Source organism: Lycium barbarum, chromosome 1 (assembly GCF_019175385.1).
Source record: "Lycium barbarum isolate Lr01 chromosome 1, ASM1917538v2, whole genome shotgun sequence".
In the NCBI taxonomy this organism is placed as follows: Eukaryota; Viridiplantae; Streptophyta; class Magnoliopsida; order Solanales; family Solanaceae; genus Lycium; species Lycium barbarum.
The window spans coordinates 4,963,084-4,985,948 of record NC_083337.1 but is presented as its reverse complement, the minus strand read 5'-3'; the positions used below and the strand labels follow the sequence as shown (position 1 = coordinate 4,985,948).

At 34.6% G+C, this 22,865-nt stretch overlaps 3 protein-coding genes across 3 annotated transcripts; all 3 read right to left on the bottom strand.

Moving 5' to 3' along the window:
• Positions 1-16,860: 16,860 nt before the first annotated feature.
• On the bottom strand, positions 16,861-17,517 carry LOC132613242 (uncharacterized). Its single transcript, XM_060327466.1, has one exon. It carries the CDS (start codon positions 17,502-17,504, stop codon positions 16,938-16,940), a length of 567 nt encoding a protein of 188 aa, XP_060183449.1. The 5' UTR covers positions 17,505-17,517; the 3' UTR covers positions 16,861-16,937.
• A 3,180-nt stretch (positions 17,518-20,697) lies between these two features.
• LOC132627322 (glutaredoxin-C9-like) lies at positions 20,698-21,541 on the bottom strand. The gene is made up of 2 exons (XM_060342596.1): positions 21,462-21,541; positions 20,698-20,983 (listed from the first exon to the last, which is right to left on the bottom strand). Exons 1-2 carry the CDS (start codon positions 21,539-21,541, stop codon positions 20,698-20,700), a joined length of 366 nt encoding a protein of 121 aa, XP_060198579.1.
• Positions 21,542-21,714: 173 nt separating this feature from the next.
• LOC132612613 (glutaredoxin-C9-like) lies at positions 21,715-22,492 on the bottom strand. Its single transcript, XM_060326915.1, has one exon. It carries the CDS (start codon positions 22,381-22,383, stop codon positions 21,946-21,948), a length of 438 nt encoding a protein of 145 aa, XP_060182898.1. The 5' UTR covers positions 22,384-22,492; the 3' UTR covers positions 21,715-21,945.
• Positions 22,493-22,865: the final 373 nt, after the last annotated feature.

The window sequence follows — 22,865 nt, the reverse complement described above, 5'->3', positions numbered from 1 at the left end:
TATCGCTCTAGGATTATTCACACGGATACTCCACATCGTCATTATCTTGCTCGTATCGTATCTCTTTTCTTTACCTCATATGAAGTTCTCTATACTCGTAGATTCGTAGTTCTCAATATGTAGGAAAATCATAGAGAGATAGGAGGATTCATACCCTAAGATTCATGCCTTAGAAAGAAGGGACTAGCCTTACATACCTTTTTCGTTTAAGCAATCTAGCGTTCGCTTTTTCCCCTTCGATGTCACGCCTCTACCTTCAAAAGAGGATCCGTACTAACATTAATCAATCAACCATAAGAACGCACTACTATTTCTAGAGAAAATTGAGCAACACTTCCTTTGTTTATACTACTTTTCCCGTATTCCATATCAACTCCCAACACTCACAACAACAATCACAATGTCGTATTAATAATCGTCATTCATCCCCATTTACCACATTCCACCATTTTTATCCAATTTCTCCACATTTACTAGTTTTGGCTCATCATCACATTTTCTCATAAATAATACTTATTTCATGGTCTAAATATCATTTACAACATATTCATAATCATAACATATCGACATTCATGATTCCATTCGACTACCATTCAATTGTGACACTATTCACCCATTTAAGACCCATTTTCCATGTCCCTCTACATTTTAAGCATCTTAGCTTTCCAATACCTCAAACAATGTAATAAAGTCATGAAACTCACCTTGGATGATGGGTGAACAAGTCTTGAGTGGAATTTCTCCTCTAGCACCAAAACCCTACTTCACCTTTCTTGGGATTTCTTGGTTTGGAGGACCTTCACTTGGGTTTCATACACTTTGCTTCATGGATTTTGTGTTGTTGATCATGGTTTTCCTTTGATTTTTCTTGTAATTGAAGAGTAGAGGGTTTTCTAGATGGTTCTTGAAGTGAAGAGTGGGAATGAAATGAAAAATGAAATGAAAGGGTCCCTTATATTTAAACTTGAAAGCTGGCCGACCATCATTATACGGACCAACATACGGTTCGTACTATTTATACGGACCGTATGTATGGGCGTACATTTGGTACAGTGGCTGGTGGTCTTCTTGGCCAATTATACGGCCTAATATACGGCTGGTATAAATTATACGGTCCGTAGATTGGGCCGTATAATGCCCAGTGATTCCGTTTTCGTTCTCGTCGTCTCGTTTGATCTCCGATCCTTATGGAACCTTCTTGGCACTTGTTTAACACTTCAATATCAATATTAGGGACATTATTACACTTCTCTAAGACATCATTATGCCATCATGGACTCGTTGCTCGAAATTCTTATCCGATACACAACGTATGATTCGCTTTCCTTAGCAACTTTCTCTTCTCGCATTGTATGCCTTTAAAACCTCGTTGAGGGTCATCTAATACTCTCTCTTACTCGTCAAAACATCGTATACGCTGTGTCCTCTGTTAGCCTATTCACTGTACATGTACGGGTTTTTCCAAGGTGTAACACTGGGACATTGTGTTTTAGCTGCAGTTTACTTGATCAATAAAATGCCTCCATATAAGAGGGTGTATCATAGAAAACCACCTTTGGGGCACCTAAGAGTGTTAGGATGTATGTGCTTTGCTAAGATAGTGCAGGAGCATGAAAAATTGATGCTTAGAACCAGGACTGCTGTTCATATGGGGTATTCAGAAACTCAAAAGGGTTACACACTAGATGATACTGACAGTCATCATTTTTTATAAGTAGAGAAGTGGCGTTCGAAGAAGAAACTTTTCCATTTGCTCAAGATGGTACAGGAAATACTAACATCTTAGATTTTATTCAAGAGTCTAGACTGTTTCTAGCTCGACCTATCCAACTGATTTTCCTACAAATAACAGTCATGACAAAGTCACTCAATATGAACCACCATGAAACCATCAAAAACATTAAGAAACTGATGTTTCACACACCTATACAGAAACTACTACATACATTCTTGTTGAATCTCAAAGTCCAACTGTTGAACCTCAAAATCCTATTATTACAAATCCTATTAAATCTATCAATCCCAGCATTATACCAAATGATACAATACATGATCCTCTGAAGCAAATTCTTCCATCACAAATTCCATCTTCTACAAATACTAAAGTTCCAACCAGAACATCAGGAAGGGATAGACAAGCTCCTGTTTGGATGAGTGATTTTGTATCCCTTAATATACATACAGATGTGCCATATGCCATGAACAAGTTCATTTCATACCATAACCCCAAAACAGTACCAAGCTTACAAAGCTAAATCCTCCATTAATACAGAACCAATTAGTTATCAAGAAGCTATTAAAGACCCTAGATGCGTTGAAGCCATGAAACTAGAAATTCAGGCTCTTGAATCCAATCACACATGGGATATGGTCAGCCTACCAAAAGGAAAGAATCCTAAAGGTTGTAAATGGGTTTACAAGATCAAGTATAAGGCCTCAGGTGAGGAGGAAATATTTAAGGCAAGGTTAGTTGCTAAGGGTTATAGTCAAGGAGGGAATAGTCTATCAAAAAACCTTTTTCCCTGTGGTAAAAATGGTCACTGTTAGGACAATTCTAGCCTTAGTTGTATCTAAACAATGACATATTCACCAAATGGATGTGTATAATGCTTTCCCACAAGGTGATCTTCATGGTGAGATTTACATGCAACTCCCTTAAGGATTTAAAAGTCAGGAGGAGTCATTAGTATGCAGACTTGTTAAATTCTTATATGGATTAAAACAAGATCCTAGGGAGTGGAATCACAAACTCACAAAAGCACTGATTAAATTCAAGTTCAATCAGAGTCAGTTTAATCGCTCATTATTTACAAGAAAAATAATCAGATGTTTAGTTATAGTGCACGTGTATGTTGATGACATGTTAATCACTGGTGAAAGTTTAGAGCTCATTAATAAAGTCAAGGATTAACTTCAACAAGCTTTCAAAATGAAAGATCTAGGGGATCTTAAGTACTTCCTTGGTATAGCATTTGCAAGGTCTGACTGCATCAAAGGAAGTACACTTTAGAATTGATTTCTGAAACTAATGTATCTGCTGCTAAGCCTGCTACTACTCCTATTGATCCAAATATCAAATTAACCTTAGCACAATATGATGCTTATATCAAGGATGTTTAGAATGATACAGATCCAACCTGCAGATCAGACTTCTTACCAGAGCCTAATAGGTAAACTTCTCTATCTAACAATTACTAGACCTGATATCTCATTTGGAGTTCAAACTCTAAGTCAGTTCCTCCAAAATCCAAAAAAATCTCATATGGACGCTGCTATCAGAATAGTAAGGTATATCAAACAACAACCTGGACAAGGTATTATACTCTCAAGCAACTAGAAGAATACTATCACTGCCTGGTGTGACTCTGATTGGGCTGCATGCCCTCCAACAAGAAAATCTGTAACTGGATTTCTAGTCAAATTTGGTGATACTTTAGTTTCTTGGAAATCAAAGAAATAGTCTACTGTTTCAAGAAGTTCTGCAAAAGCAGAATATAGGAGTCTAGCAACTACTGTTGCTGAATTGATTTGGCTTCATGGATCTTAAAGAAGTAGGATCATAGGTTTCCTTGCCTATTGATGTTCAGAGTGACAGTAAAGCTGCTATGCATATTGCAGCAAACCTTGTCTTTCATGAAAGAACAAAACGTACCGAAATTGATTGATATTTTGTGAGAGAAAAACTTCAACAAGGGCTCATTACAACTAAGCATGTTCCCACAAAAGATCATCCATTAGATATATTAACTAAAGGATTGGTGTAACACCTCGTACCCCCTAACTAGCCTATGTTCATGATTCAGGGACTTAGAAACCAAGACAGAAGTGTTAGAAGTGGGAAATTTGGCTTAGAATGTTAATAGTATGTTTTACGTCAAAAAGTACGCCCCGTACTATGAAGTACGGGACGTACAATGAAGACGTACATTAGGGGAGGAGTCCTGAACTCACTGGTGTTGAAAATTTAAGTACGCCCAGTGATGTACGGGGCGTACATCAAAGTACGGGACGTACTTTCGTCCTGTACATTACCCGACAAACTAGGCCACCCACTAGAATTTAGCATCCAAGTACGGGCTGCAAAGTACTGCCCGTACTTCAATGTATGGGACATACCTTAGCCCGTACATTTCCCGCATCTACCAGAAATTATAAATATCGGGGGTTCAGTTCTAAATTCACTTTTCACCAGTTTTCAAGCCCTAGAACGAATAGCTCTCATTCTCCATCACCAAGAACATTACGGTGAGGAATCCTAATCCATTTCAATTGGATTCTAACATATGTTAATGAACATTAAGCAAGAATTCAACATTCTTAACCTAGGGTTTTCAAGAAAACCCATTTAAGGGATTCAAGACTAAAGCTTTGGGATTCTTCTACAAAGTTCAGATTCTTACTACGAGTTTGGAGTATTCTGTCTACGTGTGGGAACATCATTGTCCTTCCCCATACCACGTTATTCCATGAAAGTATGAGATTATACGAAAACTAGGGTTCTAGACATGTTCATGATAACCCTAAGTTCATGTACAATGATATACCACGTCTGCTTTAATAGTTTGTTATTGTGTTCTTAATATTCCCTTTTGGTTATGGAGAATCTGTCTGTAATCCATGAAAGCCCATACTTTGCATTCCATGGGTTCTTAAATGCAAGATATGAACTCTTATGTTTATTTTCATGAACTTCTACATGTTTTCCATATTTCCATACAAGTTATATTATATATTATCTTCATGTTTTAATACAAGCAAGAATCATGTTTACAAGCAAGTTATATAATTCATGAGCTTCTTAGCCAACTATATCATGTTCATGTTTTTTAGAGTTGCACTAATTACCGAGAAGGCTTCAAGCAGCCTAGGATAAGGATCGCTCCGCCCAGTAGGACGATTCTTTAATATTGATTAGATCCTTTCATGTTATATTTATATCTCATATCCCTGGCAAGGTATGGGAGCTCTGCTGGTAGGGTGCAAGTACCAGAACCATGTTGTCTGTTATATTTATGCTCTCCCTACTTAATTTTTTTTTACTCATGTTATATCTGTATGTATTCATGTTCATGACTAAACTTCAGTTTTAGTTTTAGTTTTATGATGTTATTCCATGTCCCATGTTATTTCATTCAGTTGCTTTACATACCAGTACATTCAATGTGCTAACGTTCCCTTTCTATTGCTCGGGGCCCTGCATTTCACGATGCAGGTACGAATTTACAGGACGACGCATCTGCTCTGTAGGATTTGCTCGTATCAGCATATTGGTGAGCCCCATCTCCTTCGGGGTTTAGTAAGTCATTTATCCTATAGTAGTTGTGCATTAAAGATATGCTGGGGGCCTTGTCCCAGCAAGTATGTTTTCCATTTCAGACTCATGATAGAGGTTTCATAGACTAGACTAGTCAGTTATGTTATGTTAGATGTTCAGAGTTGTTTAGCCATCTTTGGCTCGATTCATGGTATTTCCGCATTCATATTTTAAATGAGTATTTTATTAATTATTATGACTTCATGTGTTTTCATAAAGCCCATCATGTTTCATGCTATATTCCGCTCATGTACGCATCATGATGACTCGACAAGCCGTGTGGTTCGCTCAGTCACATGCAATAAGGCACCGAGTGTCGTGTTTCGCCCAGGCCATAGTTTGGGGCGTGACAATTGGCTAGAGTTCAACATGAGTATGTAGTAACCAAAGTTGGAGTTCTCAATATATTTCAACCTCCAGTTTGAGGAGGACTGTTGAAAGAATGAACTGAAGATCAGAAGGGCAAAACAATCTTTTCCTAAATTTAATTAAAGTTGGTTAAGCCTTCATTAGTTAGTTTAAATGTTAGTTAAGGTATATTTCTTTAGTTAGATGATTAGTTAATCTCTTGATTAACTCTAATAGTATATAAGCTCATATGCTGATCATTTGCACTTAGACTTTGATAATAAAAGTTGCACAATTTCTCTCTCTACTTTCTCTTTTCTTTCAATGCTTCTTGTATGATTTAAGGTTCATCTTTACACCTAAAATCACAACACAAACCAACTGTTGTTCCCTAAACCCAAACTCTTCGTGTTTGTTCAAATTATATATGATAAAAGTTATCATGAAAAAAATACAAGTGAAGGAAAGACATTATACAAAAGAGAAGACATTATAATAAATGAATGATGATGCAGAGGAATAATATTTTCTTTTCCTATACAAATGAAGGGAAAACCTCAAAATTTGAAATAATTATTGGAAAGTTGAATTTCTACAGAGATAAAAGTTTTTTTGCAAACACATTTTTGGATTTGCAGAGTGAAGCTTGAATGTAGAAAGAGCAAAATGAGTTAGATTGTCCTGAACACTATAATATTATGCATATATATATACTTAGCTACGTACTAAGTGCATTATAGCAAATTAATAGCAAATTAAGTGTTGAAGAGTGAAAAAATTCAACATCAGTAGTTAATGAGATGGGTGGTCTCCTTTCCTTTTATAAACTTGGACAATTCTTCCCTCATGAGCTAGCTTTTGGAGTTGAGTTAGGCTCAATCCATTTCCTTACATGGTATCAGAGCACGACCCATCTCACCCGATGTTGGGCCCAATATTAAATTGTCCACACTCTAGATGTCTAGCCTTGGGCATTAGTCTCCTTATATGGATTTGGACAATCCTTCCTCATGAGCTAACTTTTAGGGTTGAGCCAACATCAATTTCTTTACATTAAACATAAAAAAATTCTACTAAGTGCGTATCAAACACACAAATTTTCATTGTTAAATACTTCAGTCACAGTGGCTAAAATTGCTTCCTCTATCCCAATTTATTTTGCATATCTTTTTTTTAGTTTATCTCAAAAGAATTTACCTTTTTATAGTTAGAAACACTTATCTTTAAATTCTCATTTTTTTGTCCTTAATGAGATGATTTATAGTAACTATACAAATGTCTAAAATTTATTTTAGAACACAAGTTTCAAATCACATATAATAGTGGGACAGAGATAATAATACTTATTACTTAATTATTATTAGTATTTTTTTTTTTTTTTTGTAATATAGTTATGATGGTAAAACTATTTCTACGAAGAATATGGATTAAAGGAACCCAAGCTGAGTGGGAAGTAGCACAATGAAATGAGCAGGATATAGCTTAAGAGTTACATAACGGGTTCAATCAAATTCAGTATTTTAAATACAAAATATTAATTATATGTGTGAAAGCAACGAAATTTCAATATATATTATATTATGAACCCCTAATTCCAAATATATAATAAGTTCAACAGAAAAACCGTTAGATATAATTCTTCTAATTCAAACTGAATCTGCCTCTATTTACAGTTTAGGTATCAAGTCACTATTAAGGACCCAAATAACATTCAATGGGGCCAGAGACATTTTTGTTTTTGCGTTGTCCATTGTAAATATTGACTATTTGAGAGGACCACGCAAGGAGTGTTAATTTAAGAGGTCGGGTCCTGTATATTACACCTGGTCTATTTCCAACCGCAATAAAGGTGACCTCTTTGTCTCGTTTTAGAAATTAAATGTGTCATTTTTAAAAGGGAACAGGGTCAAAAATACCCTTCTACTTTGAAAAAAAGGCTAAAAGTATCCTCCGAACTTATTTTGGGTCAAAAATATCCCTCTCATCTTTAAATTTTTTGAATATATCCCTGTCTTGAAGGAAATTATCCCCCAAAATAACCCAAAATTATTTTTTAAACCCGTTCCATCGTTTAAACCCGACCCAACTAAATAATAACTCATAAGATCTCCTTATTCCCCCAATTCCCTCAAACTTCAAACCTACGTATTGGGGGAATAAGGGGATCTTATGGGTTATTATTTAGTTGGGTCGGGTTTAAATGATGGAGCAGGTTTTAAAAATGATTTCGGGTTATTTTGGGGGATAATTTCTGTCAAGACAGGGGTATATTTGAAAACTTTAATGATGAGAAGATATTTTTAACCCAAAATAAGTTCGGAGGATATTTTTAACTCTTTTTCCAAAGTAGAGGGGTATTTTTAACCCATTTCCCTTTTTAAAACTCAGTTTTTGTCATCCCAATGTTTCTCTCGTATAATAATTGTTCTTACATGTTTTATGTATAGGATTTGAGAGTCCCACAAAATTAATTCATTTGGGTCTTTTCTAAATTAAAAGAGGTCCCCTCTTTAATTTTCTTCTTCTTTTTTCACTCTGCAGAAAAAAATCCAAATGGTCCAACCAACTTCTAATTCAAAAACAGAGAGAAAAAAAAAGCCTGGATATATCAAATTAAAATCATTTTCCAATTGCCTATTCAACATACAGGCATGATGGTGTTCTTAAATGCTGTTAGTCTACGTGATCATACTGTTATTACCTACTCAGGAACGGATTCAAGATTTACCATAAAGGTTGTTAGTATTGAATTCACATATTATTAAAATTATTGATTCAACGCTACTATTTATTACAATTTTAGTTAATTTTACATACAATTTTATATTCTACATTGAAAGTAGGGGTGGACATGGTATGGTATTTGAAATTTCGGTTTTCAATTTTAAAAAATACTATACCATTACCGTAACAAATTAATTTGGTATGTTTCGATATTTTAAAGTTCAGTTTCGGTATTTTACGGTACGGTAAATCGGTACGATAATTTGTCTGACTTTGACTTACATATACTCATATCGTGGAGAATTATGACTTTCGCTACTTAAGAAACGTCTCAATTATTATATCCTAAACACCTTGCACATGTAAAAATATTCAAAAGAAAGTACAAGCAATCCCCTTCGTATATCAATTACACAAAAGAAACATTTCAATCAAGATAGAATAGTTAAAGTTCCAACGTTTAAACAATTAGTTTTCTAATAATACTAGTTTATCTATTTGTTAGTATTATAATACTAAGATATATGAATTGTATATGTAATTATATATTTCAGTATGGTGTTCGGTATTTTGGTACTTTCTTTATGAATGCCGAATACTGTACCGAATACCAAACTTTTTAAAAATGCATACCAAATACCGTACCAAATATCATAGTATCGAAACCGTAATATAAAAAAATTCGATTTCGATATGATAATCGGTATCTGTCATACCATGCTCACCCCTAATAGAAAGTATTTGTTCAGAAGAACCAAATGCTTTTCTTATGAGAGGGTTAAGTAAATCAGTTTAGATGTTTTCTTCATCCTCTTTTTGTCTTCTTCTTTTAATTGCTTATTTTTTTCTAATTTTCTCTATCTCTAATATTGCAATAATTATGTAACATCGCCATTAAATGGCCCAAACACGTGATAATAATATTCGAAACATTCTAAGTGAAAATGATATTATTGTTTTATTTTTGACAGCAAGAGAATGAAAAAGAAGCAAGAACTAGGCGGGGCTGGGTCAGTCGGTGGGCCAATTAATGGGCCGGTTGTGGTCCAGCTATCGAACTTATCCCACCCCCACAGGCCCACACCATCCAATAGTAGGTCATTCGCACAAATGTCCCTCTTCAGCATTTTTACCGCGGCATAGTTTAAATTTTGCTAGGCAAAATTTACATTTAGCTTGGGCATATATATCATAACATCCCACAAGTTATGCCGGATAAGATAAAACTTTCAACACTCAACATAATTTGAAAAAATTGCATAGGTTTAGATTTCGCTCAGCATATGTATCATAACATTCACACAAATTATGCCAGAAAAGACAAAACTTTAAACACTCAACATAGAGCCCGTTTGGATTGGCTTATAAGTTGCTTATAAGCTGTTTTCAGTTTTTTTGAGTGTTTGGCTGACCAGCTTAAAGTCATTTTGAGCTTAAAATAAGCTCAAAAAAATAATTGGGCCCATTTGACTTAGCTTATTTAAAGCAGCCTATAAGCTGAAAACAGCTTATAAGCCAAAAAAAATAAGTTAGGCTACCCCAACTTATTTTTTTTAGATTATAAGCTGCAAACAGCTTATAGGCATAAGCCCATCCAAACAGGCTCATAATCTGAAAAATACTACACAACTTACTCCGCATTACTCAATTCCAACATAACTTGTGTCGAACGAGACAAAAGTTCAATTTTCAAAGATAAAAATGTAACAAAACTTATGTTGAGCGCAATAAGGAAATTCTCATTAAATGAGCAGCAAGGGCAAAAATTAAAGACCACATGTATAAGGGGAAAAAAATAAAAACCAGTACGTTTAAAAGGAAATCCGTGCAAAAGCCAACCTAGTTCCAATCCTCTTCCTCCTATTGAACCAAATGGGGTCATTGGCACTTATGCCCCTATTGGTGCCGGTCTCTGATTTTTGTCCCTCATACTAACAAATAACTTTTCGCGGGACATAAGTTTATATTTCCGCATCATAATATCTCACAAGTTATGCCTCACGTCCTTCAAGAATTTATATTTCATAAGTTCGATTTTGAAGGATAAAAAATAAAGATCATCCTATTTGAAGGGCAAATTAAGACCAATTCATTTAAAGGGCGCAAACTGTGCAATTTCTTCTCTCCTTACTGATTCAGGCCGAGCCAGGCCGGTATCTAGTTGATTCGTCTCGTAGATCTGCCTCCACAACTTCTATTTACAATTGCGGATATTAATTTCTAAATAATTCAACTTTAGCTTTCTATTTTTACCTTTAATGAGGAGTTTTTATATGAACATCAATATTATGCTTGTTTAAGGTCACAAATTTTAAAAAAAATCTTTTCTTTCTCAAGTTGAAATAGGAGGAATATATATATAAAGTAAATAATAAGTAAGTAAAGTGTTAAAATCAAACAACCATAGTCTCACACCCAAACTCATAAATTATCTTGTGAAGACCGGCTATTGTACTGAGTGACCCCATGGTTGTACGTTTCTTCTGTGAGGTGATGGGTGATTAGATTAAATGGTAATAATAATTGAAAGATGAATGTGTCAAGGACAAATCAATTAACATTACATCTTGTCAACTCTTTTTAAGCTTTGTCCCTCTTTAGAAACGGAAAGGGTCATTTACACTTTTGTCCCTATTTTGTGCCGGTATTTAATTTTAGCTCCTCAATAAATAACTTTTCGCGGGTCATAAGTTTATATTTTTGTATCATAATATTTCACAAGTTATGCCCCACATCCTTGTACTTATGCCCGATAGACATAAATTTAATTTTGAAGGGCAAAATTAAAATGCAACCCATTTGAATGCAAAAATTAAATACCAACACGTTTGAAGGGAAAACCGTGCAATTATTTCAAAGGGAAAGGATACTTAAAGTTTTCTTCTTCGGTTTCCCTTTGTGTACTAGTTGGAAATGGTCATGCACTTTAATATGGTATCAGAAAATTTTGGGTTTGAATTTACTGCCACTTATTATTAAAAAATTATAGCGTGATTGACTCATGAAAAAGAACAAACCAATACATGAGGGGGAGGGGGAGGGGGTCTTGAGATATAATATGATTAAGTAATAAATATGTATAAACATCTTTGGAAATCATATTATAAAAGTAGCGCAAAATAATTTTATTGTATGTATATAAATTGTTAGACCCCACTTTTAGGATTATACTGGGTATGTTGTTATTGTTGTTGTTATCGTCGTCACATATAAACTTTTAAATCACCTTTATATAAAAGAAGTTTATTTCAAAATTTGTTCAAGTTCGAGTATTTTGAATCCCTCATTGTACTCTGGCTCCACCAAATCAATTAAATAATCAATGCCGTTTTGTGAATAACTTATGTTTTCGAACATGTAGAGTTAAAGGGGTAGATGGTTTTTTGGGCCGGAAGGAATCACAGCCCATCAAGCTGCTTCGACAAAAAGGCCCAACACTAACAGCCCACCCGCTAACCTGCTACCCGCCCCCTTGAAGGGTCTAATCATTCCCCTTTGTCGGAAAATTATATTCTGCCAAGTAAGACGTAAAAAAAAAAAATCTCAAAATTAATGTACTTTAAATTATGGCTTTTACCATTTTATCGAGACAAGAATGGAAAAATAGGATCAATACAAGAAATAATAAGCATTCTGTAGAAGTGAATAATCTACTTCTAATTGAGGAAATGAACTTTTATTCATATTAGAAGAAATTAACTTTTTTTAGATTTGTGATGTGTTATTTTCACATCTCTTATTTATAAAAATGAAGATCTCTTATAAAAAAAAAGTATAATCAATCATGACATTAATAATCAAGAGTCAAGACGATAATCAGATAAAATATAATTAATCAATCATGACGACAATTAATCAGATAAACTAGAGGTAACCACCATTCTGTTAATTCCAAAAGTCAAGCTGAAAGCCGCAAAATGTCAATACAATTTATTGGCACCAACCAAAACATCTAGAACACAGACTCAACCTTAATCTAAGAAGCTTCCATAATCTTTCCTTTATTAAGCCAAACCCCCATATTCAAATTTAAATTCGTCATATTTCACTTTTAAGAGTTGTGACCTGCACTAACAGTATTATAAAAAATATTTATACAATCTGATTTATTCTCCCTATTACATTTTATGTGTCTCAAAACTGTTTAGCCAAGATGTCGAAACCAACTTATTTTGAGAAATACTTTTTATTGGAAGTGCTATTTACAAAAGGTATTTTGAGAGAACATAAGTTTATATTTGATTAATCATTTGAGTAGCAGATTTTTTAGTAGTTTAGTAAAGTTAGTTGTTTGTGTTTTACCAATATATTTTGAAAGCTTTATTAGGGGTGTATTTTACTAACTAACTTTATTAGTGATTTTCTGGAACTCTAAATTTGACTACTAGTACTTTATGTAGTTATTTAATACTAAGGGTAATATGAAAAAAAAAAAAAACTCTCTTGATTTGTTAAAATGGACAAGCAAAAAGAAAAGTTTTAGTATGAGGCCCAGGTAAAATGAAACGGAGGGAGTATTTAGTAAAATTTTTGACGCATATATAGAATTTGAGCCAAGTTCCAAGAGAAATCCTATGGAGATGTTTGGAGGCTAAAGGTGTACCTGTAGCATACATTAGGGTGATCAAAGACATGTATGAGGAAGCCAAAACTAGAGTAAGGACAGTAGGAGGGGACTCAGAGCACTTTCCAGTTGTGATGGGATTGCATCAAGGATCAGCTCTTAGTCCGTTTTTATTTGCCTTGGTGATGGATAGATTGACGCGACAAATTCAAGGTGAGGTGCCATGGTGTATGCTTTTTGCGGACGACATAGTCCTGATCGATGAGACTCGTAGCGGAGTTAACGCTAAGCTGGAGGATTGGAGACATACCTTGGAGTCTAAAGGATTTAAGCTGAGTAGGACCAAGACAGAGTACTTAGAGTGTAAGTTCAGTGAGACACCTCAGGAGGTTGGCGTCGAAGTTAGGCTTGGTGCTCAGGCCATCCAAAAGAAAAGTAGTTTCAAGTACCTTGGGTCTATCATGCAAGGCAGCGGGGAGATTGACGATGATGTCACACATCGTATTGGGGTAGGGTGGATGAAATGGAGGCTAGCTTCTGGAGTGTTATGTGACAAGAGTGTGCCACCACAACTCAAGGGCAAGTTCTACAGAGTGGTGGTTAGACCGACTATGTTGTATGGGGCGGAGTGTTGGCCAGTTAAGATCTCTCACGTTCAAAAGATGAAAGTTGCCGAGATGAGAATGTTGAGATGGATGTGTGGGCACACTAGGAGTGACAGGATTAGAAATGAGGCTATTCGGGATAAGGTGGGAGTGGCCTCGGTGGAAGACAAGATGCGGGAAATGCGACTGAGATGGTTTGGGCATGTGAAGAGGAGAGACATAGATGCCCCAGTGCGGAGGTGTGAGAGGTTAGCCATGGATGGTTTCAGAAGAGGTAGGGGTAGGCCAAAGAAATATTGGGGAGAGGTGATTAGACAGGACATGACGCAGTTACAGCTTACCGAGGACATGACCTTAGATAGGAGGGTGTGGAGGACCCACATTAGGGTAGAAGGCTAGTAGATAAGTCTCGTTATCTTCCCTTATTAGTAGGTGCATTAGCGCATTATAATTTCTTGTGCTCTGATTTATGTTATTATTTGCTACTTTCTGTACTTTGATTACTCTATTTTATCTGTGCCGCTGTCGTTATTTGCATTTTCATATCGCTTTGAATTCCTTGATTATCCTGTTTTACTGTGTCGCTTGCATTATTTCATTGCAATATCGTTTTGAATCTTTTAACCCTATCTGACTCCCTTTTTATGCTTCATTTGAGCCGAGGGTCTCTCGGAAACAGCCATCCTACCTTGGTAGGAGTAAGGTCTGCGAACATTCTATCCTCCCCAGACCCCACGATGTGGGATTTCACTGGGTTGTTGTTGTTGTTGTATAGAATTTGAGCCAAAACTATCGGGTTCGATTGAAACCATAACTTTTACCGTGAATCGGCTCCTGCCTCTTAAGCAGCTTCAGTTGAACAAATATTAGGCCAAGTACTTAACATCCCCAAAAGTATATAAAATTATCGAAATGCCCCAAAGCTTTTGTTTATTACTCTCTTCATTTCCTTAATTATAGAGTCTGAGGAAGACGTACGGCTAAAATTCGTTAAACAGAATAAAAAAAAATCTTACTGTTATGAGAGTTAATTTTGTCATTTTCTCATACCATAATTTATTCGCGATAAAATATAAATAATAGATTTCTGCATAACATATCACATATTGTAGCAATTCTATTCTTATACGATAGGCTATTTATTAATAAAGGAAGCTGCTAAAATACTAGTGCACACCACAAACCTCTACTTTGAAGTGAAGTGACTTCTTGTGCATACATGAGAAACAACTATAGGTCATTTAGCACATGAGACAGAGCCTTCCAAAATGGTAGCTTTCTTCACTTGTCCATTAAAGTAGTATAGTAACTCCAGTGGGTCTTAGTAGACGAAACATTCTTTTGAGTACGTGTAGCAGTTCCAGGTATGACGAGGGGTCTATTCAGTTACTCATAAAGCTAAGCAGGTTGTAGAAGAGTATTTTTTTAATTAAACTAGTTGGTGGAAGTGGTATTTGGGGTATTTTATGGTTTCAATTTTCTTGTGCATGGAACAAAATACAAATTTGCACTGTCCTCTTATCCTCTAGATTTCTCACGGTTGCGTTATTATTGTTGATAATGTGATAAGTACAAACCATCTTTGAGCGCATTCCAAGCAGAAAAGGTGGAAGAAGTGTGCATATTCTAGGCGCAGTGATTCATCTGAAGTTAAAATACTTGTACTAGAATTTATCAGTTACTTGCTTCCTACTTTAAGAGAGTTGTGAACTACGTACCTGTAAAATTGAAGCTTCATGCATTTGAACCATTCTACAATATGTGACACTGCATATCCTGATAACTTGTCTATAATCTCTTAACCATACATAAGCAGAACTTTATCTGACAAGTTCTGCGGATTGAGGTTTTTAGGCAACTTGTGGTGCTAACTATGGGAAGCCACTTCCAGCTGTTAGAGAAACTCCTCTCTTGGATAAGGATTTGGCTGTGTAAGTTTTTAAGTTCCAGGTCAACGTAGAAGATCTAAAGAATGTGTTTTGATTTATTTAAAGGAACTCTATGGTGGTGCCTTCTGTAGGGAAAGTATTCTGGATAATTTACAGTATATATCTCCCTATGAGCTTTTCAAAGAGCTGTTTATATAGATGATACTGATGCTGGTGGTGGTGGTGATGGTGGTGGTGGTGATGATGATGATGATTTTGATGTTGATGCTGATGCTGATGCTGATGTTATTATCATAGGAGAGGCTGTTGAAGGATCTGTTGCAAAATACTAGATTGGGTTCAGGATTTTGGTCCAATGTGGGCTCTGTGGGTTGAGAAGTCCTATGTTGAATGCAACAGATGAGGTTGTTTCATCTACCTCAAGCATGTGTAGGACAGCGACGCCTAGTGAGTGGCGGAAATCAGAGGAGCCGATTGATCTTACTAAATCGGACTTTGTTGATAAGTCACAAGATTTTACTGATACAACTGAATCTTCTGAGTCGAGATATAATGAAGACCCCGAAGACAAGAATTCTAGGCTGAGGGAAAAATGGTACTTACCACATACTGATGGTGTTTGAACCCTTTACCTAAACCGTGCAAGGCAAGGAACTCAGCAACTAAACTATCCCTTAATTTCGAGGGTTGATATAATAGTACAGTAGTTCTTTAATTCCTATATAAATGACAAAAAACCCGGTAATTCACTTGGTACTGGTAGTGATCCAGTGAAAAAGAAGAGAGGCAGGCCTAGGCAATATGATCCTGAAGGGACCAACATATCTTTAGCATTGTCCCCTTTTTCTAGTAACCCATCAAGTGGTACATCACTCCCAGGCCAAAGCATATAAGGGTTCAGCCTCCCGGAAGTGGGTGGAAGCAACAATTAGCTAATGTTCGTGAGTTATGATTTGCACCTAAATGAGTAATGCTATTTCATTAATGTGTAATTGAATAGGGGTTGTTCAAGTGTTGGCTAAATAAAAGTTAACATATATAGAATGGATTGATTTATTTGTTTGTTTCATTTCTTAGGGCATCTCCAACCCATTGCACCATTTTTTGCACCAAAATGGTGCAAATTAACTCCAACCCATTGCATCATTTTTTGCACCAAAAAAGAATATTCCTTTTATATTCTTCTCTCTTTTTTATATTATATTATTTTCTTTTACTTAAATTTTATTTTTAATTTCATAAAAAAAATCCTTTCTATTTTCTTTTTCTTTTTTACATATCCATCCCATGTAATTCATAATCCTTTGTTATCTAATCATTTAATATAAAATTATTTTATACCATAAAATTTTAAATAATATAAATTGTAAGCAAATATTATACGTTATACATATTAATGTATAATTCAAATAAAAGTGAAATCATAGATAAAATATAATTAAATAAATACTATTACATTAAGGTAGAATTTATTTTAATTTCTACATAAATATTCAACTTCCATGATTAGTACGTTGCTCCCATAAATGCTCTACTAATGCATTACGAAGTGCAAAATGAGCATCTTTGTTCTTAATTTTTTTGTGTCGAGCTAAAAATTGTTCAAATCGATAATTTTCATCTACTACCATTTCTACTGTTGGAGTTGGACCTTCCCAAGCATCTTGAATTGGTGCATTAAGATCACGCTCATCCTCAATTATCATGTTGTGCAGTATAATACATGATGTTAATATATCATGTAGCACTTCTTTTCTCCAAAAACGCGACGGCCTTGCAATAATTGTAAAACGAGATTGCAAAACTCCGAATGCACGTTCAACATCTTTTGGACATGATTCTTGTTTCATCGCGAAATATTTCTTCTTTTGAGATTGTGGCTCATGCATGGTTTGCTCAATTGTAGACCATTTTGGATATATACTGTCAGCTAAATAATAACCCACATCATATTCGTTTCCTTGAATAACATAAAGGGCGGGAGGAGCAATACCTTTAGCAAGATTGGAAAACAGATGTGACGATTCTAAAACATTAATGTCATTATTGGTGCCGGGCATACCAAAATATGCATGCCATATACGAAAATTAATTTATAAAACTTACACACCAAAATTAAGATGTAAAATTAATATTATAAGATATTACATAAAAAATAATTAGGTATATTAGGAATCTAAAATTATAAATTAAAATTAATATTTATAATATGTTAAATTAAAAGTGTTATATAATAAAAAAAATAAAAAAATATTAATGAATAGTAATGGTGTAGATGAATAGGTATATTAGGAATCTAAATGTACAAATTAAAATTTATAATATGTTAAATTAAAAGTGTTATATAATAAAAAAATAATAATAAATTATTAATGAATAATAATGGTGTAAAAAATAGTGCAAGGTTGGAACTCTAAAATATCATTTTTTGCACTAAAATAGCATTTGGTGTAAAAAATGGTGCAAGGTTGGAGACGGACTTAGCTATGTTTAACGCAACAGATGAGGTTATTTTATCTGCCAAATTGGACTTTGTTGATAACTCACGAGAGTTTACTGATATAACAGAATCTTCTAAGTTGAGATCTGAAGCTTCAAGTGATGAGGATAATAATGACCCCAAAGACAATGATTTTTGGTGAAGGAATCATCAGGTTCTAGCCAAATGATATAAGAAGTGATTTTGATGATGATGTGAGTTGTTCTACAAAGCAAGAAAATAATGAAGAAGGAAAAAAGGAGTCAAATTGGGGGCGAGCGTGCTGTTGAGGGTGAAAAACACAACATAGGCCGAGCATATCTTCTTCGTCCACGCTCACTTTTCTAAGTCCAGAAAGAAGAAGAAATTAAACCATGGAGGAGGTGAGTTTCCTCTTCCCTATTGCCCACTTTTGCCTTCATCACTAGTAGTTCACATTTTGTTTTTTGGTTCAAATTGATTTTATTTTTTCTCTTCTTGTAGAGGAGGGGGAAGGGGGTGAGTTTTTTATAATACATCACGAGATGGGTATTTTACTTGTTCTTTTTAGCATATGCTAGCTAAAAGGTATCTAACGTTGTTTTGCTGGTTGGCTGAGAAAAAGGCAAATGGTATTTGGAGGAATAGACAAGGCATGACTTTTGTCATGATAAAGTGTAGAACGGGGTTGTCTTTTCATTTATCCGGAGGGGAGGGGACAAGGGAGAGGGGAAAATGATACTTACTATAATGATTTGAACCTTCTACCTAAACTGTGCAAGGCAGGGAACTCTACTTAAGACAGAGTTTTGCCTTTAGGCATAAGGCATTTTTTTTTACTCAAGAATTTTGTAAACTCTATTTTAAGACCTAACTTTTGCCTGAACAAGCCTAATTTTGCTACGGAACTCTCCCTTGCTATTTTTTTTTTACTGAGCCTGGGTTTGAACCCAGAACCTTGGGCCAGGTATTAGGCGAATGACAAAAATTAAAACCAGTGCCTTTGATGGGCAAGCCGCGCAAAAAAAAAAAAAAAGAAAAAAAAAAAGAAAAAGGACTTACTTATGCTTTCAACATGTAGAATTAAAGGTATAGATGATTTTTTGGGCCGGAAGGAATCATAGCCCATCAAGTTGCTTCGACAAACAGGCCCAACACTAACAGCCCACCCTTGAGGGGTTTAATCGTTTCCCTTTGTCGGAAAATTATATTCCGCCAAGTAGGGCGTAAAATAATTTTTTTTCTCTTAATTTCTGTACTTATTATTGCTTTTATCATTTTATCGAGACATGAATGGTAAAATAGGATCAACACAACAAATAATAAGCATTCTGTAGAAGTAGATTATTAGCTTTCAATTGAGGAAATGATCTCTGATGATCACTTACAATTTAAATAGAAGAAATTAACTTTTTTAGACCTTTTTATTTCCAAATCTTTTATGCATAAAGATGACTATCTCTTGTAATTCAAATAAAATATAATTATTTAATCATGACGATAATTAATCAGATAAAATATAGGTAACCACCATTCTCTTAATTCCAAAAGTCAAGTTGAAAGCCATGAAATGTCAAATACTGCAATTTACTGGCACCAACCAAAGCATCTAGAACACAGATTCAACCTTCCAAATCTAAGAAGCGTCCATAATCTTTCGTTTATTAAGTCAAACCCCGATATTCAAATTTAAATTCGCCATAGTTCACTTTTAAGAGTTGTTACATGCACCGATATTATTATAGAAAAATTATTTACACAATCTAATTACTTATTCCCTCTCTTTCATTTTATATGTCTTAGAGCCTATTTGGGATGATGAAATCAATTTATTTTGAGAAGTATTTCTTATTGGAAATGCTATTTGGAAAAAAAAAGAAAGTGTTTTAATAGAATAACAATTAGTGTTTGACTAAATCATTTGAATAGTGCTTCTGTTAGTAGTTTGTAGTTGACGAATATACTCATTAAGTATTTGTAAGTGTCAAATTATCCAAAAAAGAAATTACTGCTAAGTAAATTTGATAAGTATAAATTCCTAATATATGGGTTTTTTGTCCTAAAAGAATCAAAGTATTTATTTTTTAGAGAATCTACTTTTTTTTCAATTTTTTGTTACTAATTAACAACACTTATTTTCTTCATTAAAATCTCGGCCGAACACCTTCATTCTTTAAAATAAGTGTCTTTTAATTAAATAAGCACTTTTGACCTCTGAGAAAATTGGCCAAACATATAAAGTTAGACTAGATATTGTGTTTAAGAAAACAAAATACATTGTTGAATCTTGTGGTCTTAAATTAAAAATGTGTATAATGTATCAATTTATCATTTGAATCTTGTGATCTTAAACATGTCATATATATACAAAGTGACATTTTTAGTTTTCTGTACTACCAAACTCCTTCCGTTGCCATTCTATATATCTCCACTCCTTCATTTCTTCCTTCGACTTGACAATTTAACCAGTTTACTTCATTGATATTCTTTTTTAAGAAGACTAAAACGGAAAGTAAGATAAATAAATTGAAAAACAGAGATTATAAGATAGTAATAGATACATGTTTATAATAAATAGTATTAACTGGTAAATTAATAATTAAAATATGTTAACTTAACTTGCTATTAAGGTTAAATTTGTGGCAAAAAAATATTTAAAAAGTCGTGTAGATAACTTAAATCAAATTAGAATTCTCAGATTTACTTTCAAAAAGAAAAAGAAGAAAGCAAAGAGATTTTAATGTAAGAATTAGCAGAAATTATATTAGAGTAATTAACAAAAACAGGACAATAAATCAAAGCCACAAGGTCACTGATTGTTTCAAAACAGGATTGAATTCTCCACTAATATGAGCTGCCATAATCCGATCCAATCCTCCAAACAACTCGCCTCCGATAAAAACCACTGGAAACTGCAAACGTCGACAATCTTTCCGGTCACCATCAGCGGTTTTACCGATATAATCTAGCTCCGCCACTACCATATTTTCATCTTTTTCTTCAATATCGTAAATAACAGGATTCACTCCGAGACATTGAAGCAAACACTTGACAACACGGCTCATGCAAGATGCAACAGCCCTGCCGACCAAAGACAATGAATTGAAGCAGTTTGTCTAGTGGGTAGTAACTCGTCAGGTCCCGATCACAACTCTTGAAAATGTGTCGTTGATAAAAAAGAAATCTCATTAGAATAAAATGAGAAATTTCAGAATTAAACTATTTTCAAATATAGTAATGTGTCATTTGTTCAAGGCAAAACGGTTGACCTAGAGATTGTAGCTCGTTAGGTGTCGATCACGTCTCATGAAAATGTATCATGATACAAATCTTCTTGTTAAAAGTAAAATAAAAGTATAGAAGTATAAAAGTTAAATTATACTTAACAAAATATAGAAACGGGAAATGTAAGAATTAGTAGAAATTTTAGTACATTAACAAAAACAGGGCAAAAATATAATCAGAGCCACAAGGCTTGTTTCAAAACAGGACTCAATTCCCCACTATGAGCAGCCATAATCCGATCCAACCCTCCAAACAACTCTCCACCAATAAACACCGCCGGCAACTGGAAACTCCGACCATCTTTCCGGTCACCCCGGCGGTTTTACCTATATAATCCAGCTCCGCCACCACCATATTTTTATCTTTTTCTTCAATATCGTAAATAACAGGGTTCACTCCGTGACACCAAGTAAACGTTTGATGAGGTGGCTCATGCAACAACCCCTGCCACCAAAGACAGTGAATTAAAACAGTTCATTTAGTGGGTAGTAACTCATCAAGTGCCGATCGTGACTCTTGGAAATGTGTTGTTGATAAAGAAAAATTATTATTAAAGGTAAATGGGAATATAAGAATTAAATTATTTTCAGATACAATAGAGTCCCATTTCTTCAAACAAAAGCCGTGATACAAATTTTCTCATTAAAGATAAAGTGAGAATATAAAAGCTACTATTATTACTGCTACAAATTATAGAAATGTGTAATGTAAGGATTAGTGGAAATTTTAGTACATTAAATAAAAAAAGGACAAAAAAGTCAAAGCCACAAGGCCCCTGCTTGTTTCAAAACAGGACTCAATTCTCCACTAATATGAGAAGCCATAATCCGATCTAACCCTCCAAACAACTCTCCACCAATAAACACCGCCGGAAACTGCAAACACTGACCATCTTTCCGGTCACCACCGGCGGTTTTATTACTGATATAATCCAGCTCCGCCACCACCATATTTTCATCTTTTTCTTCAATATCATAGATAACAGGATTCACTCCGTGAGACTGAAGCAAACACTTGATGACGTGGCTCATGCAACAGCCACGTCGACCGAAGACTATAACGGCGTTTTCAGTGACCATGTTCTTGAAATCCCCTTTTGAGTAATTGGTTTGATTCATTAGAGAGGAAGATTTGTTTAGAGTTGTGGGATTTGTTGGAAAAAGATTCCATGATTTGTATGGAAGTGCTTCTTGCATGGTGAAATTTTGTACTTTAGTTAATTGAATGTAAGAAAAAGGAAAGATTGTAACTATGATTGTGCTATATCAAAATCTGTATATATGTTTATGAATATATAGCATGAAGATATAAGTTTTGGGTCTTTGGGGGTGGGGTGGGGGGGGGGGGGTGTTGTGGAATATTAAGGAAGGAAATATATAAAAATAGACGTCAACGATAGTTACGTGATCTTACGCGTAATATGAGTTATGGCTTACGTTAAACTACGTCATGACTAGCCTATACTGAAAATAAAGGGGCTTGCCAATATCAGAGTTTAAGTTCTCCTATTTCCTCGGTCCCAATTTACGTGCATAAATTTGGAAAAAAAAAAAGAGACTTTTGAAATTTATGATCTAAAATAAAATTTAAATATTTGTATGGCTGTATATTATTTCATTAAGGATAAAAGATGAATTTTAAAGTTAAGTTGTTTAATTTCTAACTATAGAAATGTAAC

What these genes read in the sequence shown, in the direction of transcription:
- LOC132627322 (XM_060342596.1), bottom strand. Translation starts at nt 21,541, where the DNA reads ATGGTGGTGGCGGAGCTGGATTATATAGGTAAAACCGCCGGGGTGACC. An exon ending in GGAGTTTCCAGTTGCCGGCG is followed by an intron (nt 20,984 to 21,461) that starts GTGTTTATTGGT and finishes TTTGGTCGGCAG; the next exon opens with GGCTGTTGCATCTTGCATGA.
- LOC132613242 (XM_060327466.1), bottom strand. Translation starts at nt 17,504, where the DNA reads ATGCCCGGCACCAATAATGACATTAATGTTTTAGAATCGTCACATCTG.
- LOC132612613 (XM_060326915.1), bottom strand. Translation starts at nt 22,383, where the DNA reads ATGCAAGAAGCACTTCCATACAAATCATGGAATCTTTTTCCAACAAAT.